This window comes from Salmo salar, unplaced genomic scaffold (genome assembly GCF_965601325.2).
Source record: "Salmo salar unplaced genomic scaffold, fSalSal1 ptg000432l, whole genome shotgun sequence".
Taxonomy (NCBI): domain Eukaryota; kingdom Metazoa; phylum Chordata; class Actinopteri; order Salmoniformes; family Salmonidae; genus Salmo; species Salmo salar.
In genome coordinates, this window is record NW_027675387.1 from 583,200 (window position 1) to 603,642 (window position 20,443).

The 20,443-nt window shown below is 43.1% G+C and overlaps 1 protein-coding gene across 2 annotated transcripts; it reads left to right on the top strand.

The window, feature by feature from the left end:
* Window positions 1-2,536: 2,536 nt before the first annotated feature.
* Window positions 2,537-18,783, top strand: LOC145876117 (uncharacterized). Of its 2 annotated transcripts, XM_082971902.1 has the most exons (5): window positions 2,537-4,981; window positions 13,007-13,084; window positions 17,631-17,798; window positions 17,847-18,023; window positions 18,422-18,783. In XM_082971902.1, the coding sequence occupies exon 1, from the start codon at window positions 3,189-3,191 to the stop codon at window positions 4,203-4,205; it is 1,017 nt and encodes a 338-aa protein (XP_082828028.1). In that variant the 5' UTR covers window positions 2,537-3,188; the 3' UTR covers window positions 4,206-4,981; window positions 13,007-13,084; window positions 17,631-17,798; window positions 17,847-18,023; window positions 18,422-18,783. The 2 variants fall into 2 exon arrangements, with proteins under 2 accessions (XP_082828028.1, XP_082828027.1); XM_082971901.1 differs by having other exon boundaries at window positions 17,631-18,023.
* The last annotated feature ends 1,660 nt before the right edge of the window (window positions 18,784-20,443 follow it).

Consider the following 20,443-nt stretch of genomic DNA (forward strand, 5'->3'; position numbering starts at 1 on the left):
GTAGAGCACAGTGTTTTAGTACTGGGGGTTTATAAATGTTTTAGACAGAGTAGAGCACAGTGTTTTAGTACTGGGGTTAATAAATGTTTTAGACAGAGTAGAGCACAGTGTTTTAGTACTGGGGTTTATAAATGTTTTAGACAGAGTAGAGCACAGTGTTTTACTACTGGGGGTTTATAAATGTTTTAGACAGAGTAGAGCACAGTGTTTTAGTACTGGGGTTTATAAATGTTTTAGACAGAGTAGAGCACAGTGTTTTAGTACTGGGGTTTATAAATGTTTTAGACAGAGTAGAGCACAGTGTTTTACTACTGGGGTTTATAAATGTTTTAGAAAGAGTAGAGCACAGTGTTTTAGTACTGGGGTTTATAAATGTTTTAGACAGAGTAGAGCACAGTGTTTTAGTACTGGGGTTTATAAATGTTTTAGACAGAGTAGAGCACAGTGTTTTAGTACTGGGGTTTATAAATGTTTTAGACAGAGTAGAGCACAGTGTTTTAGTACTGGGGTTTATAAATGTTTTAGACAGAGTAGAGCACAGTGTTTTAGTACTGGGGTTTATAAATGTTTTAGACAGAGTAGAGCACAGTGTTTTAGTACTGGGGTTTATAAATGTTTTAGACAGAGTAGAGCACAGTGTTTTAGTACTGGGGATTATAAATGTTTTAGACAGAGTAGAGCACAGTGTTTTAGTAGCAGGGTTTTATAAATGTTTTAGACAGAGTAGAGCACAGTGTTTTAGTAGCAGGGTTTTATAAATGTTTTAGACAGAGTAGAGCACAGTGTTTTAGTAGCAGGGTTTTATAAATGTTTTAGACAGAGTAGAGCACAGTGTTTTAGTACTGGGGGTTTATAAATGTTTTAGACAGAGTAGAGCACAGTGTTTTAGTACTGGGGGTTTATAAATGTTTTAGAAAGAGTAGAGCACAGTGTTTTAGTACTGGGGGTTTATAAATGTTTTAGACAGAGTAGAGCACAGTGTTTTAGTACTGGGGGTTTATAAATGTTTTAGACAGAGTAGAGCACAGTGTTTTAGTACTGGGGGTTTATAAATGTTTTAGACAGAGTAGAGCACAGTGTTTTAGTACTGGGGTTTATAAATGTTTTAGACAGAGTAGAGCAGTGTTTTAGTACTGGGGTTTTATAAATGTTTTAGACAGAGTAGAGCACAGTGTTTTAGTACTGGGGTTTATAAATGTTTTAGACAGAGTAGAGCACAGTGTTTTAGTACTGGGGGTTTATAAATGTTTTAGACAGAGTAGAGCACAGTGTTTTAGTACTGGGGTTTATAAATGTTTTAGACAGAGTAGAGCACAGTGTTTTAGTACCGAGGTTTTATAAATGTTTTAGACAGAGTAGAGCACAGTGTTTTAGTACTGGGGTTTATAAATGTTTTAGACAGAGTAGAGCACAGTGTTTTAGTACTGGGGTTTTATAAATGTTTTAGACAGAGTAGAGCACAGTGTTTTAGTACTGGGGGTTTATAAATGTTTTAGACAGAGTAGAGCACAGTGTTTTAGTAGCAGGATTTTATAAATGTTTTAGACAGAGTAGAGCACAGTGTTTTAGTACTGGGGGTTTATAAATGTTTTAGACAGAGTAGAGCACAGTGTTTTAGTACTGGGGGTTTATAAATGTTTTAGACAGAGTAGAGCACAGTGTTTTAGTACTGGGGTTTATAAATGTTTTAGACAGAGTAGTGCACAGTGTTTTAGTACTGGGGATTATAAATGTTTTAGACAGAGTAGAGCACAGTGTTTTAGTACTGGGGGTTTATAAATGTTTTAGACAGAGTAGAGCACAGTGTTTTAGTACTGGGGTTTATAAATGTTTTAGACAGAGTAGAGCACAGTGTTTTAGTACTGGGGTTTATAAATGTTTTAGACAGAGTAGAGCACAGTGTTTTAGTACTGGGGGTTTATAAATGTTTTAGACAGAGTAGAGCACAGTGTTTTAGTACTGGGGTTTTATAAATGTTTTAGACAGAGTAGAGCACAGTGTTTTAGTACTGGGGGTTTATAAATGTTTTAGACAGAGTAGAGCACAGTGTTTTAGTACTGGGGGTTTATAAATGTTAGCACAGTTGAGGCCGTCTGCTGACCACTTTTCACCCTTGAAAGTCATGGTGGAAACAACAATTGGTAGATAAACCCCTGGTTGCTGATTACTCTCAAAGTCATAAAACACAAATGTCTCTGAATGTTCATCTTCATCCAATGGTTGAAGGTAGCACTCATGTTCCACTTCTTGAACCACTTCAGTGTCTCTGCTTTTCAAAGACCCTTTACAGACAGGGCAGTGTAGGATACCACATACCTTTACAGACAGGGCAGTGTAGGATTTTTTTTACATTTTACATTTTTAGTCATTTAGCAGACGCTTTTATCCAGAGCGACTTACAGTAGTGAATGCATACATTTCATACTTTTTTTTTCTGTGCTGGCCCCCCGTGGGAATCGAACCCACAACCCTGGCGTTGCAAACACCATGCTCTACCAACTGAGCTACAGGGAAGGCCACATACCTTTACAGACAGGGCAGTGTAGGATACCACATACCTTTACAGACAGGGCAGTGTAGGATACCACATACCTTTACAGACAGGGCAGTGTAGGATACCACATACCTTTACAGACAGGGCAGTGTAGGATACCACATACCTTTACAGACAGGGCAGTGTCCACATACGTGAGGTTGGGGGTTGTCTGTTTTAACGTTGTAATTGCGTTGGAATTTTGGACATTTCTTGTTGAGGTCACACCAGCTGACAGATGTATATGCCTTTGGATGCTATGGACTCTAAAACACAGAGGTCCAGTTACTAGATAGGTTTCTCACAGCCTTTTACAGGACTCTAAAAGGCAGAGGTCCAGTTACTAGATAGGTTTCTCACAGCCTTTTACAGGGCTCTAAAAGACAGAGAGGTTCAGTTACTAGATAGGTTTCTCACAGCCTTTTACAGGACTCTAAAAAACAGAGAGGTCCAGTTACTAGATAGGTTTCTCACAGCCTTTTACAGAGCTCTAAAAGACAGAGAGGTCCAGTTACTAGATAGGTTTCTCACAGCCTTTTACAGGGCTCTAAAAGACAGAGAGGTCCAGTTATTAGATAGGTTTCTCACAGCCTTTTACAGGACTCTAAAAGACAGAGAGGTCCAGTTACTAGATAGGTTTCTCACAGCCATTTACATGCTATCTTCAATCAGTAGAGGCTCTACCTCAGAAATTATTGTGTCAAGCTGTTTAGCTGCATCCTACATCAACACATCGTCCTCATCAACACATCATCATCCTCATCAACACATCATCCTCATCAACACATCATCCTCATCAACACATCATCATCCTCATCAACACATCATCCTCATCAACACATCATCCTCATCATCCTCATCAACACATCATCATCCTCATCAACACATCATCAACACATCGTCCTCATCAACACATCATCCTCATCATCACATCATCCTCATCATCCTCATCAACACATCATCATCCTCATCATCCTCATCAACACATAATCATCCTCATCAACACATCATCATCCTCATCAACACATCATCCTCATCATCCTCATCAACACAACATCCTCATCATCACATTATCCTCATCATCCTCATCAACACATCATCATCACATCATCCTCATCAACACATCATCCTCATCAACACATCATCCTCATCAACACATCATCCTCATCAACACATCGTCCTCATCAACACATCATCCTCATCAACACATCATCCTCATCAACACATCATCCTCATCAACACATCACCCTCATCATCTTCATCAACACATCATCCTCATCAACACATCACCCTCATCAACACATCATCCTATTCAACACATCATCCTCATCAACACATCATCCTCATCGTCCTCATCAACACATCATCAACACATCATCCTCATCATCCTCATCATCATCATCAACACATCATCCTCATCATCCTCATCATCATCATCAACACATCATCCTCATCAACACATCATCCTCATCAACACATCATCCTCATCATCCTCATCATCACATCATCATCATCAACACATCATCATCATCAACACATCATCCTCATCAACACATCATCCTCATCAACACATCATCCTCATCAACACATCACCCTCATCATCCTCATGTCCTCCTATGTCAGCAATCCATGCTTTGGTTTAGTTTCCCCTGGTACTGTTTCCACTTGCTAATGTTTTAGCATTTGTGGCACAAATCCCATTCAAGTCATCCGACCAATATTAGCATTTTTTGCACATTTCTTTTAGTCATTTTATCATGTCCAAATCATGTCCAAATCATCCAAATGTATAAAATTCAATGTGAAGCTCAACAAAGTCACTTATAGATGATTTGAACATGATGTGCTAATGTTAATCTGACAAATCATATTATCGGTCCCATGATTTGAATTAGATTTTTGCTACAAATGCTATAATGTTATGTAAATGTAGGAGTGTTTGACATTGCAGCCGACTTTATAGACGAGTCGAGATCTACAAATGACCTTGCATGATAAATAACTACTCACTCACTCAGTCAGTCAGTCAGTCACAATTTACCCACGATGCATCACAGTTTTGATGCTCTCGAACACTGTATGTGTGACTGAGGAAGGAAGCCCTCTCTGCATCAGCTTCTTAGTTCCTGACATAGATTTGTCTAGAGGGTCCATCTATGCATATTTGTCATTATGTCGTCTGCAACAGAATGAGAAGAGCAATTGAGGACTATCTCCATTTTAAAGTAGTTAATGTCTTCTTCTTCAACTTCCATAACTTTAATGACAGTCGGTAAACCAACTGAAAGTTTGTATTCAATGGCTTTAGTTTTGAAGCAAGTGCGCCCTCTATTAAACTCTATGGACACAGACTACTTCAATGTTGGGTTAACCACAGATCTCAAACTTCACACTCAGTGTCTGTTTACTGACAGTAAGTTAACTTACAACACGTCTACCCTTCACTCTGTAAGTATGCTTGACGATATCTTAAAATATGTATATTTTATAATTTGTTTGTAACCATGAACTTCTGTATCCTGTTATGTGCATGGCGATGCTATTGGAATGTATGTTGTTTTGTTTTTCTGTTATGTACTCTGTAGATGTATTTCTGCATATTAATCTGATACAGTATTGTACATGTGGTTTCATATATAATACTTTTTCCTGCTATTTTAAGGACTCTGACAGTAATAGATTTTTGTGGAGACGTGTTTGAAAATGGGCTAAAGTAAGAGGGGATTGGGTGTTTAGCTTTTAGGAGTAATACAGTATTAATATGAAACACAGTGATGGAGGGTTGTGTTTAGGAGTATTATTTACGTGAGACACAGTGACGGTGGATTGAAATGCTTACTAACGGGTCCATTTCCAACAATGCAGAGTAAAAACATTTTAAATAGTGACACAAGGAATAAATACACAGTGAATAACAAATAACAATAATGAGTAAAAAATAACATGTCTATTTACCAGTACCTAGTTGATGTGCAGGGGTATGAAATAATTGAGGTGGTTATGGGTCGGCAGGTAGCCTAGTGGTTAGAGTGTTGGACTCGTAACTGAAAGGTTGCAGATTGAATCCCTGGGCTGACAAGGTACAAATCTGTCGTTCTGCCCCTGAACAAGGCAGTTAACCCACTGTTCCTAGGCCATCATTGAAAATAAGAATTTGCTCTTAACTGACTTTCCTAGTTAAATAAAGGTAAAATAAAAATGTACACACATGTAAGGGAAAGGGGGATACCCAGTCAGTTGCACAACTAAATGCATTCAACTAAAATGTGTCTTCTTTATTTTATTTATCCGTTATTTTACCAGGTAAGTTGACTGAGAACACGTTCTCATTTACAGTAACGACCTGGGGAATAGTTACAGGGGAGAGGAAGGGGATGAATGAACCAATTGTAAACTTCTTCTACAGTTAACCTAACCCCTCTGAAACAGAGCAACACTGCGGGATCTGCCTTAATCGACATCATCGGCACCAGGGATCAGTTGTTGTTGGGTGTTAACTGCCTTGCTCAAGGACAGAACTGCATATTTTGACCTGATTGCTGTTTGGCATCGTAATCGACTTCAGTGGGCAAATACTCACCTTCGATGGCCACTGGCACGCTGGAGAAGTGTGCTCTTCACGGATGAATCCTGTTTTCAACTGTACCGGGCAGATAGCAGACAGCGTGTATGGCGTAGTCTGGGCAAGCGTTTTGCTGATGCCAACGTTGTGAACAGTATACCCCATGGTGGCAGTGGGGTTATGGTATGGTTAGGCATAAGCTATGGACAACGAACACAATTGCATTTTATCGATGTCAATTTGAATACAGAGAGATACTGTGACGAGATCCTGAGGCCCATTTTTGTGCTATTCATCCACCGCCATCACCTCATGTTTCAGCATCAAAATGCATGGCCCCATGTCGCAAGAATCATACACAATTTCTGGAAGCTGAAAATGTCCCAGTTCTTCTATGGCCTGCATACTCACCACTGTCCTATTGAGAATGCTTTGGATGCTCTGGATCGACGTGTACGACAGCATGTTCCAGTTCTTGCCAATATTCAGCAACTTCTCACAGCCATTAAAGATTAGTTGGACAACATTCGACAGGCCTCTATGGAAAGGAGATGTCGCGCTGCATGAGACAAAAAGTGGTCACACCAGATACTGACTAGTTTTCTGATCCATGCCCCTACTTTTTTTTAAGGTATCTGTGACCAACAGATGCATATGTGTATTCCCAGTCATATGAAATCTATTAGGTCCTAATACATTTATTTAAATTAACGGATTTCCTTATATGAACTGTAAGTCAGTAAAATCTTAAAATATTTTGCATGTTGCGTTTATATTTTTGTTCAGTGTAGATGAAAACTCTCTTGGTAAACAGTATTGTTTACTGCTTATCACAAGGTGTTCTAACTCAGGCAAGCAAAAACTTGAGACTTCCTTAACAAAGAGACACACCCCTCCTCCCTTCGACTTACCAGAGTCTGCCATCCATTCTTGAAGATGCACTCTTAGAGAAAAGGGTTCCAAAAGGGTTCCTCGGCTGTCCCAATAGGAGCACCCTTTTTGGTTCTAGGTAGAACCCCTTTCGTTTACATGTAGAACACTCTGTGGAAAGGGTTCTACATGGAACCCAAAAAGGTTCTACCTGTAATTCAAAAAGGTTCTTCCTGGAACCTAAAAGGATTCTTCAAAGGGTTCTCCTATGGCATCAGCCAAATAACCCTTTAAGGTTCTAGAAAGCAAAACATTTTTGTGTAGAAAAACCAGCAAGATGTATATCCAGGTCCTCATTCAGCCACAACTCAAGAAAAACGTATTACAGTTTTCCAGTGATAGGATAGAACATAGCTCATCCAGTTTGTTCTCCAGTGACTGCACGTTCGCCAATATTAATTTATTAAATACATTTTGTATTTAACCTTTATTTAACTAGGAAAGTCAGTTAAGAACACAATCTTATTTACAATAGAACAGAGGGCAATGGTGGTCTATTTGATCGCCAACGTAATCTCGTCAGGATGCCTGCTCGCTTGCCTCTCTATTGCCGCCACTTCCTCTTTCGAGTCCCGGGGGATTAGGGCCTGGTCCGGAGTAAGCAGAACGTCCATAATTTGCCATCTCGTTGAGGTAGAAATGTTTGTCCATATCAAGTTAAATGATCACTGTTCTGATGTCCGGAAGCTGTTTTCGGTCAGAGTAAAGTTAAAATCAGCACAAAAAAGACACAAAATAGCGGAGTAGGTCAGGAGCCCGTAAATCAGCTGCTATCCACTGCTTGCCATCTGCTGTTCACAAGGGCCAACAGTGGAACAGAATATGATAGCGGCATGTTCTATAGAACAGACATCAATTTTTGTGTGCTTAAATTTTACTTTTTAACGCCAGTGTTGCGTTTCATTAGTTTGTTATGTTGTTATTAGCCCAACATTATTGAGGACATTATTATTAGGTACCAGTACTATACACGATGGCCAACAGTGGGTCTCTCCCAAATGGCACCCTGTTCCCTTAATAGTGTACTACTTTTGACATAGGGTGCCATTTGGGAAGAAGCCAGTGTAACTGAATATGATCAAGGCATTATATTACTGCCCATCGTACGAAGAGACACTACAGTAATGCTGAGATGCCAGTAGGGAGAGCTCTAGTCTAGAACACTGAAACCTTCAGTATCACTTTGATGCAGCTGATGAGGAGTGTAAATTGAATGTGTTTATAGAATAGAATGAATGACTTCATGGAACTGACCAAATGTAAATGGAACTTTGACCTGTTCCATGTAGAACTCAGAGGGACAAGGCAACACATTCTAAGATATTATAAACATTCCATAAAGAATAGTCAACATATTGTTAACATGATTCTGTATTTAAATAAAAGTGGAAATGGGGGACATTTTGTCCATTTTAGAAATGTAGGGCCCATTCTAATACAGTAACCTCCCTTCTCTGACATGTTGTTCTCGTCGTCATGCATGTTAATGACTTAAAGAGGAAAGGACAGTTCTGCATCAGCTACTTGTGCCCTGACTACTTTAAATATGTATCAACTGGTTGACTCTCTGTACAGGACCTCTCTCCTTCACTTCACTCTATAAGTACGCGTGACAATATCTTGAAAAATAGTTTTGGGTTATTTGATTTTAGTCATTAGTCATATTCTTGAGGGGAATGTATAATTTTACTTCTTGTTATGTTTTGAGCTGTGTTTTGGATCAGAACTGTGTCAGATAAGACCCAGATGCAGACAGTTTGAATAACAGATGTTTATTAACAAAACAGGGGGCAGGCAGACGACAGGTCAAGGGCAGGCAGAGGTCAGTAATCCAGGGTAGAGTCAGTAAGGTACAGAACGGCAGGCAGGCTCAGGGTCAGGACAGGCAGAGTGGTCAAAACCGGAAAAACTAGAAAAACAGGGGCTAGAGAGAACCAGGGGCTAGGGAGAACCAGGGGCTAGGGAGAAACAGGGGCTAGGGAGAAACAGGGGCTAGGGAGAACCAGGGGCTAGGGAGAACCAGGGGCTAGAGAGAACCAGGGGCTAGGGGGAACCAGGGGCTAGGGGGAACCAGGGGCTAGAGAGAACCAGGGGCTAGAGAGAACCAGGGGCTAGGGGGAAACAGGGGCTAGAGAGAACCAGGGGCTAGGGAGAACCAGGGGCTAGGGAGAACCAGGGGCTAGGGAGAACCAGGGGCTAGAGAGAACCAGGGGCTAGGGGGAAACAGGGGCTAGGGAGAACCAGGGGCTAGGGAGAACCAGGGGCTAGGGAGAACCAGGGGCTAGGGAGAACCAGGGGCTAGGGAGAACCAGGGGCTAGGGAGAACCAGGGGCTAGGGGGAACCAGGGGCTAGGGAGAACCAGGGGCTAGGGAGAAACAGGGGCTAGGGAGAACCAGGGGCTAGGGGCTAGGGAGAACCAGGGGCTAGGGAGAACCAGGGGCTAGAGAGAACCAGGGGCTAGGGAGAAACAGGGGCTAGGGAGAAACAGGGGCTAGGGAGAACCAGGGGCTAGGGAGAACCAGGGGCTAGGGAGAACCAGGGGCTAGAGAGAACCAGGGGCTAGGGAGAACCAGGGGCTAGGGAGAACCAGGGGCTAGGGAGAACCAGGGGCTAGAGAGAACCAGGGGCTAGGGAGAAACAGGGGCTAGAGAGAACCAGGGGCTAGGGAGAAACAGGGGCTAGGGAGAAACAGGGGCTAGGGAGAACCAGGGGCTAGAGAGAACCAGGGGCTAGGGAGAAACAGGGGCTAGGGGGAACCAGGGGCTAGGGAGAACCAGGGGCTAGGGAGAACCAGGGGCTAGGGAGAAACAGGGGCTAGAGAGAACCAGGGGCTAGGGAGAACCAGGGGCTAGAGAGAACCAGGGGCTAGGGAGAACCAGGGGCTAGGGAGAACCAGGGGCTAGGGAGAACCAGGGGCTAGAGAGAAACAGGGGCTAGGGAGAACCAGGCTGGTAGGCTTGGCGAGACGAACTGGCAACAGACAAACAGAAAATACAGGTATAAAGGCAGTGGTGTAAAGTACTTGAGTAAAAATACTTTCAAGTACTCCTGAAGTAGTTGTTTTGGGGTATCTGTACTTTATTTTACTATTTTTATTTTTGACAACTTTCACTTTTACTTCACTACATTCCTAAAAGAAAATAATGTACTTATTACTCAATACATTTCCCCTGACACCCAAAAGTCCTCGTTAAATTTTGAATGCTTAGCAGGACAGAAAAGGTCCAATTCACGCACTTATCAAGAGAACATCCCTGGTCATCCCTACTGCTTCTGATGTGAAAACTCACTAAACACAAACGCTTTGTTTCTGAATGATTTCTGAGTGTTGGAGTGTGCCCCTGGCTATCTGCACATACAAACAAAACACAAACAGTTGTGCCATCTGGTTTGCTTAACAAGGAATTTGAAATGATTCATACTTTTACTTTTGATACTTAAGTACATTTTTGCAATTACATTTATTTTTGATACTTTATATCATATTATTTAAAACCAAATACTTTTAGACTTTTACTCAAGTCGTATTTTACTGGGTGACTCACTTTTACTCAAGTATGACAATTGGGTACTTTTCCACCACTGTATAAATACACAGGGGATAAGGGGGGAAACTGGCGACACCTGGAGGGCGGGTGGAGACAAGCACAAGACAGGTGAAACAGATCAGGGTGAGACAGTTTTGGTTGTTACATCAGGGCCTGTATTCATAAAGTGTCTCAGTGGAGGAGTGTTGGAATGTGTGTGAATGACACAGTGGATTTATCTGAGGGTCCTTTAGGACCAGACTGAGTAGGGTTGACATCTATACTGGGACTGATAGGGAGTAGGGTTGACATCTATACTGGGACTGATAGGGAGTAGGGTTGACATCTATACTGGGACTGATAGGGAGTAGGGTTGACATCTATACTGAGACTGATAGGGAGTAGGGTTGACATCTATACTGGGACTGATAGGGAGTAGGGTTGACATCTATACTGGGACTGATAGGGAGTAGGGTTGACATCTATACTGGGACTGATAGGGAGTAGGGTTGACATCTATACTGGGACTGATAGGGAGTAGGGTTGACATCTATACTGGGACTGATAGGGAGTAGGGTTGACATCTATACTGGGACTGATAGGGAGTAGGGTTGACATCTATACTGGGACTGATAGGGAGTAGGGTTGACATCTATACTGGGACTGATAGGGAGTAGGGTTGACATCTATACTGGGACTGATAGGGAGTAGGGTTGACATCTATACTGGGACTGATAGGGAGTAGGGTTGACATCTATACTGGGACTGATAGGGAGTAGGGTTGACATCTATACTGGGACTGATAGGGAGTAGGGTTGACATCTATACTGGGACTGATAGGGAGTAGGGTTGACATCTATACTGGGACTGATAGGGAGTAGGGTTGACATCTATACTGGGACTGATAGGGAGTAGGGTTGACATCTATACTGGGACTGATAGGGAGTAGGGTTGACATCTATACTGAGACTGATAGGGAGTAGGGTTGACATCTATACTGGGACTGATAGGGAGTAGGGTTGACATCTATACTGGGACTGATAGGGAGTAGGGTTGACATCTATACTGGGACTGATAGGGAGTAGGGTTGACATCTATACTGGGACTGATAGGGAGTAGGGTTGACATCTATACTGGGACTGATAGGGAGTAGGGTTGACATCTATACTGGGACTGATAGGGAGTAGGGTTGACATCTATACTGGGACTGATAGGGAGTAGGGTTGACATCTATACTGGGACTGATAGGGAGTAGGGTTGACATCTATACTGGGACTGATAGGGAGTAGGGTTGACATCTATACTGGGACTGATAGGGAGTAGGGTTGACATCTATACTGGGACTGATAGGGAGTAGGGTTGACATCTATACTGGGACTGATAGGGAGTAGGGTTGACATCTATACTGGGACTGATAGGGAGTAGGGTTGACATCTATACTGGGACTGATAGGGAGTAGGGTTGACATCTATACTGGGACTGATAGGGAGTAGGGTTGACATCTATACTGGGACTGATAGGGAGTAGGGTTGACATCTATACTGGGACTGATAGGGAGTAGGGTTGACATCTATACTGGGACTGATAGGGAGTAGGGTTGACATCTATACTGGGACTGATAGGGAGTAGGGTTGACATCTATACTGTGTAGGATGTGTGTTTTAACTTTTCTACATCCATAACAACCAGCTCTCTAGACTGATACAGACTCTATGGGCCTTATGGGCCTTCACTACAGATGGTGTGTGTGTGTGTGTGTCTGTGTGTGTGTGTGTGTGTGTGTGTGTGTGTGTGTGTGTGTCTGTGTGTCTGTGTGTGTGTGTGTGTGTGTGTGTGTGTGTGTGTGTGTGTGTGTGTGTGTGTGTGTGTGTGTGTGTGTGTGTGTGTGTGTGTGTGTGTGTGTGTGTGTGTGTGTGTGTGTGAGAGAGAGAGTCAATTGTTGTTTAGCCTCACAGCTTGGGGATAGGAGTTATCATTGAACCTGGTGGTCAGTCTTTAGGCTGCTGTACAGCTTGACGGACCATAGAGAATTGAACATTTATCCTCCTGTATCTGGGGATCTGAGAATAAACAGCTTCACAACAATCAATGTTGAAATATGTGTTTACAGTTCTACACATCTGTTCAATAAGTGATTGTTTTTGTTGTTTGTGATGTTGATGACTTTATTGTATCCATTAGGAAATAGTTTTTGCATCAGACAGCATGTCATCTTAAATAGACAGACGAAGACAGACATGCAACACGTCACACACATTACATACATAGTGCAATAGACTTACAGACAGACAGTATTCACATAGACAACCATATAGCACAATACAACACAGCACAATATGAGCCTGGTTCATTTTCAGTAATGAGGCCCTGTACCCCATTTACAGTTTCTACTTCAATGTATCAGGTGGAGTTATTCACCTGCTATAGAGTGAGTTGTTGTTTATGTTTCTAAGACTGCAGGGTGGGAGATGCAACAATGGCCTTGAGAACAGCAGGAAGTGTGTTGCTGGTATTTCTCTGGTCTGTGACAGGTATGGTCTCATTCTTATCTTTTAGTTGTTCTGTTTCTCTACAGACATTTCTAAAGGATATGAATCATAATGTTATTCTGGTGTTAGGCGTCTCCACTTCCCTTTAAATAGGTATCTTTCACACCTCACTGAGTGATTCTTGTCTGTGGTTTCACACTCAACTCACCAACTATGGCAACATGGTGTGGACAAACCCTACTCATTTTGAAATTGATGCATCTTTAAGGTGAAAAAAAAGCACAAGCATCCACAACGTTCAAACATCTTTCCCATAATTACAGGTATTTTATCAACCAGTACATTTGAGTTCAGCCATAATATTTGTTTTATCTTTTCAGGGGGATGAAATTGTAACCAGCTCTGTAATGCTTGTTTGAAAAAGACAGATACTTTTGAAAAAAGTATAATTCTCAATTAATCTAAAATGAGACATGGCAATCTGCACAAAGGCAAAATGGCCATTTTAAACAATGGATGAGCTTTTCTTATTAATCTACTGGAGAACCATTTAGGGTTCAAGTAAAACTGTTGAATAAGTGAAGCTTTTAGAGAGAGGTTTAGTGCTTTTATATGTAATAATCTCAACCCACCCAGTTAGTAATCATTACATAGCAACTGTGTGTTTATTCATGTGAAAATTGACTTCAGCATGCTTTTGTGGCACAGTCAATGGCACACAGGGGATATTGGCCCAGAAGGTTCAGGGTTCGCCGACCACCACGGATGAGCTCACTCTCCCTGCCTATTTCATTATTACGATCAGAGCCGGCTGCAGACAGTGATCAGCCAGGGGGAAATCAGATTTTCAAAATTTTGATGCCATATTTATAATTATATAAAATATATTCACATTTTCTACCAACAGGTTTCTGTGCCAATGCACCACACAACCAATAAACAAAAGCATAACGACTTGGAGCACTTCTATAGCATGGTTTACGTTTTTAAAACCACAATCAATCTGAACAAATAGGAATACATCCCACCTTACCTTGTAGGCTTACCCAGTATCGAAGGCTTGACAATCTCTGAATGTCATTCAGCTTTCTGGTGTTTTGTAACAAATGTCTCTTTCCATTCATCAAATGGCTGCTGCACAGTTTGGATTGATTGATTTTATTGGTCAGTTAAAAAAAATACATACACACATGTACACACAGTTTATTTACAGTGACCAGGATTGTTGATTTAAAGGACAATAAAGTCTGGGACTTATTTACATTGTGGTGCCTATGTTTTACATAAACACATTTACATTGCATAGATACAGACACATTGCATAGATACAGACACATTGCATAGATACAGACACATTGCATAGATACAGACACATTGCATAGATACAGACACATTGCATAGATACAGACACATTGCATAGATACAGACACATTGCATAGATACAGACACATTGCATAGATACAGACACATTGCAGATATAAACACATTACAGAGATACATTACTGAGATACAGACACATTACAGAGATACAGACACATTACAGAGATACATTACAGAGATACAGACACATTACAGAGATACAGACACATTACAGAGATACAGACACATTGTCACGGTTATCGATGGTGAAGGAGGACCAAAATCCAGCAGGACTGCGTTTGTTCATCTTGAACATTTATTAAACTCAAAATGAACACCAAAACAACAAAACAAACTCACGATCCCCGAACAGTCTTCTCAGGCTCACACACGCTAGACAAGAAACAATCTCCCACAAAAACCTACACCAAACAATTACCCATATATAGGACTCTCAATCAGAGGCAACGAGGAAGCACCTGCCTCCAATTGAGAGTCCCAAACCCCAATCAACCTAACATAGAAATACATTAACCAGACTACACATAGAAATACATAGACCATAAACCAAAAACCCGGAAATAATAAATCAAACGCCCTTCTACCAAAACACCACCCCGAACCACATAAAACAAATACCCTCTGCCACGTCCTGACCAAACTACAATAACAATTAACCCTTATATTGGCCAGGACGTGACAGTACCCCCCCCCCCCCCTAAAGGTGCTAACCCCGGAAGCACCTCAAGAATAACAAAAACCCCAAACAACAAAAAATCCCCCTAAACTAAAGGGAGGGTGGCTGCCGTCACCGACGGCACTTGTGCTACACCCCCCCTCCCCAACCCACCTATACAGGTGGTGGTTCAGGCTCCGGCCTATTGTCCTCCAGAGTGCCGACCGACCCGATCAGCCTCGGACCGTAGGCAGACTCCCCCTGCTCTGGATCATGGGCAGACCTCCTCCTCTCCACCCTGTATGCAGACTCATCAATTAAACCGTTAATTACTTTAAGTTCTGAAATGTCAGGCTTACTCAGTTTAGGGTTGCTGCTAGACTCCCTTGATTTTTGGTCATCAGCAGACTCTGGGCAGATGGGCCACTCTGGCTGATCCTGGCCGACGGGCCGCTCTGGCTGATCCTGGCCGACGGGCCGCTCTGGCTGATCCTGACCGACGGGCCGCTCTGGCTGATCCTGACCGACGGGCCGCTCTGGCTGATCCGGGCAGTCGGGCCGCTCTGGCATCTCCGGGCAGTCGGGCCACTCTGGCATCTCCGGGCAGTCGGGCCGTTCTGGCATCTCCGGGCAGTCGGGCCGCTCTGGCATCTCCGGACTGACGGGCAGCTCTGGCGACTCCTGACTGACGGGCGGCTCTGGCGACTCCTGACTGACGGGCGGCTCTGGCGACTCCTGACTGACGGGCGGCTCTGGCGACTCCTGACTGACGGGCGGCTCTGGCGACTCCTGACTGACGGGCGGCTCTGGCGACTCCTGACTGACGGGCGGCTCTGGCGACTCCTGACTGACGGGCAGCTCTGGCGACTTCTGACTGAGCCGACGCACTGGAAGCCTGGTGCGTGGTGCTGGTACTGGGGTTATCAGCCTGGGAACACGCACTTCCAGGCTAATGCGGGGAGCGGGAACAGGACGAGTCGGACTGGGCTGATGCACTTGAAACCTGGTGCGTGGTGCTGGTACTGGACGTGCCAGACTGGGAACACGCACCTCTAGGCTAGTGCGTGGAGCGGGAACAGGATATATAGGACCGTGGAGGCTTACTGGCGGTCTCGAGCTTAAACCTGGCATCGCCCTTTCTGGCTGAATGCCTACTACCCCCTGGTAAATGCGGGGTGCTGGTATAGCGTGTACTGGCCTAAAAACACTTGGCCTCGCCATAATACTCATTACCCCGAAGCACGAGACATGTCCATTAACTGGCTTCTGTGACACAGTCCGGGGATTTGGCCTGGGGCTCCAAACTTGCCCGCCAAACTACCCATATGCCCCCCCCAAAAAAATTCTTGGGGCTGCCTCTCGGGTTTAATCGGCAGTCGTGTTCCTCGGTAGCATTCCCGGTCTTTGCTCCATTTCTTCCATGGGCCCTCTCCGGCCATAACTTGCTCCCATGTCCATTTCTCCCGTTTGTCCAATTCAAATTCCCTCTGCTCCTTCCAGTCCACCTGTTGCTCCTTCCTCTGCTGCTTGGTCCTTTTGTGGTGGGAGATTCTGTCACAGTTATCGATGGTGAAGGAGGACCAAAATCCAGCAGGACTGTGTTTGTTCATCTTGAACATTTATTAAACTCAAAATGAACACCAAAACAACAAAACAAACTCACGATCCCCGAACAGTCTTCTCAGGCTCACACACGCTAGACAAGAAACAATCTCCCACAAAAACCTACACCAAACAATTACCCATATATAGGACTCTCAATCAGAGGCAACGAGGAAGCACCTGCCTCCAATTGAGAGTCCCAAACCCCAATCAACCTAACATAGAAATACATTAACCATAGAAATACATAAACATAGACCATAAACCAAAAACCCGGAAATAATAAATCAAACGCCCTTCTACCAAAACACCACCCCGAACCACATAAAACAAATACCCTCTGCCACGTCCTGACCAAACTACAATAACAATTAACCCTTATATTGGCCAGGACGTGACACACATTACAGAGATACAGACACATTACAGAGATATAGAAACATTACAGAGACACAGACACACTACATAGATACAGACACATTACAGAGACACAGACACATTACAGAGATACAGACACATTACAGAGACACAGACACATTACAGAGATACAGACACATTACAGATACAGACACATTACAGAGATACAGACACATTACAGAGATACAGACACATTACAGAGATACAGACACATTACAGAGATACAGACACATTACAGAGATACAGACACATTACAGAGATACAGACACATTACATAGATACAGACACATTACAGAGATACAGACACATTACAGAGATACAGACACATTACAGAGATACAGACACATTACATAGATACAGACACATTACATAGATACAGACACATTACAGAGATACAGACACATTACAGATATAGAAACATTACAGAGACACAGACACATTACAGAGATACAGACACATTACATAGATACAGACACATTACAGAGATACATTGGCTTAATTCTGATAGCATTGTGTTGTGTGACCTTGTTTCAGTGGTACTGGGTCAGAATGTCTGGAGTGTGACTTACACCAAGAAAAGTATCTGTGCCTTGAAGGGGTCAACAGTGGAGCTGCACTGCTCTTATACATATCCCAGTGGTACAGTCACAACAACCCTCTGGTTCACTGAATCTGGGACTGGTAAAGAACCTAAAGATCTAGGTCAGGACCCAGAGTATGCAGGTCGTCTGGAGTGTCATGGAGATCTAGGTCAGGACCCAGAGTATGCAGGTCGTCTGGAGTGTCATGGAGATCAGAAGAATTGTCACACACTGAGGATCACAGACCTGAGAGAGAGTGACTCTGCTGAGTACAAGTTCAGATTATTAACAGATCAGACCGGAGGGAAATATATTGGCAGTCCTGGAGTCACTCTGTCTGTCACAGGTACAGTTACGTACATTCAATATAGTTCAACTGTTGAATTCCATTTAGTTCAAGAAAATTGTCTTGGTTTGTATTTACAGTATCTGTCACTCATCTCACATCTATCTAGATAGTTGTAATGTGAGTGTGGTTCTGTATGTATGCTAAAGCATATGATGTGTGTGCTTCAGTGTATGCTGTGATTTTAGCATGTATGCTAATGAGAATGTTGTGTTAAAATCTGTTTAAATTGACTCTATTGAACCCAATACTTCCTGGAAAACAGTGGAAAGTATTACAGAGTTGACTATCCTGGCTAAATAAATCAAATTCATTAATGAATGACTATAATTACCTTATAAAGGGCAGCTATACAGACACAAAGGAGGAGAATAATGATTTGTTTCCTCATACTCTAGATGTTGTGTTGGAGATGGATCCTACATCTGTGTCAGAGAGGGAGAATGTCACACTGATATGTACAACCAAATGTACACTGGACCCCATCACAGCCTACAGTTGGTATAAGAATGGACAGCCTATACCAAACAGCAACACCTCCTCTCCTGTCTATAGCCTATTCTCAGTCAGCAGTGAGGATACAGGCCGATACTCCTGTGCTGTAGAAGGCCATGAGGATCTCCCCTCTGCTGAAGAGACTCTCACTGTCACATGTCAGTACATTGTGGGTTTCATTTGATATACTGATTATGTTGATTCTTGAATTGGGAATAGATTGTTTTCCATATGAATAAATATGAATAAATATTTTTGTGTGTAACATCCATTTCCTTGAATTTGTATTACCACCATATCATCATTCTTTTTAATTATTATTTTTCTGATTGTCTTTTACTCTGAATTAAATGATTTCAAACTCACCTGTAAAATGTAAACACAAATGTTGCTATAAATGAATCTGGTCTTCAACACCAGATGGCCCAAGGAACACCTCAGTGTCAGTCAGTCCCTCTGGTGAAATAATGGAGGGCAGTTCAGTGACTCTGACCTGCAGCAGTGAATCCAACCCACCTGTGGACAAATACACCTGGTACAAGAAGAATGTTACCTCACCAAAAGCATCAGGACAGAGTTACAGCATCACTAACATCATCTCTGAGGACAGAGGAGAATACTACTGTGAGGCTGAGAATACAATAGCATCTAATAACTCTACAGCTCTGATGATCATTATAGCAGGTGAAGTTACATCTTCAATACTTCAATACAAAATGATGTTCAATAAGAAATGATGTTTCAAGGTAATCTTCTTCTAGTTTGCATCATTACACTTTGGTTTAAAACTATACATAGTCTTATACATACAAGTATTGCATTAATGTCCTGTATTGCAGTATATTCATTTTCAGTTCATAATTTTTACATTTACATTTAAGTCATTTAGCAGACGCTCTTATCCAGAGCGACTTACAAAATGGTGCATTCACCTTATGATATCCAGTGGAACAACCACTTTACAATAGTGCATCTAAATCTTTTAAGGGGGGGGGGGGGGGGGGGGGTTAGAAGGATTACTTTATCCTATTCCTTAAAGAGGTGGGGTTTCAGGTGTCTCCGGAAGGTGGTGATTGACTCCGCTGTCCTGGCGTCGTGAGGGAGCTTGTTCCACCATTGGGGTGCCAGAGCAGCGAACAGTTTTGACTGGGCTGAGCGGGAACTGTGCTTCCTCAGAGGTAGGGGGGCCAGCAGGCCAGTGGTGGATGAACGCAGTGCCCTTGTTTGGGTGTAGGGCCTGATCAGAGCCTGAAGGTATGGAGGTGCCGTTCCCTTCACAGCTCCGTAGGCAATCACCATGGTCTTGTAGCGGATGCGAGCTTCAACTGGAAGCCAGTGGAGAGAGCGGAGGAGCGGGGTGACGTGAGAGAACTTGGGAAGGTTGAACACCAGACGGGCTGCGGCGTTCTGGATGAGTTGTAGGGGTTTAATGGCACAGGCAGGGAGCCCAGCCAACAGCGAGTTGCAGTAATCCAGACGGGAGATGACAAGTGCCTGGATTAGGACCTGCGCCGCTTCCTGTGTGAGGCAGGGTCGTACTCTGCGAATGTTGTAGAGCATGAACCTACAGGATCGGGTCACCGCCTTGATGTTAGTGGAGAACGACAGGGTGTTGTCCAGGATCACGCCAAGGTTCTTAGCACTCTGGGAGGAGGACACAAGGGAGTTGTCAACCGTGATGGCGAGATCATGGAACGGGCAGTCCTTCCCCGGGAGGAAGAGCAGCTCCGTCTTGCCGAGGTTCAGCTTGAGCTGGTGATACGTCATCCACACTGATATGTCTGACAGACATGCAGAGATGCGATTCGCCGCCTGGTTATCAGAAGGGGGAAAGGAGAAGATTAATTGTGTGTCGTCTGCATAGCAATGATAGGAGAGACCATGTGAGGATATGACAGAGCCAAGTGACTTGGTGTATAGCGAGA

Bases quoted from the DNA above. Each gene is read 5' to 3' on its own strand.
- LOC145876117 (XM_082971901.1), top strand. From the start codon at position 3,189: ATGCTATCTTCAATCAGTAGAGGCTCTACCTCAGAAATTATTGTGTCA.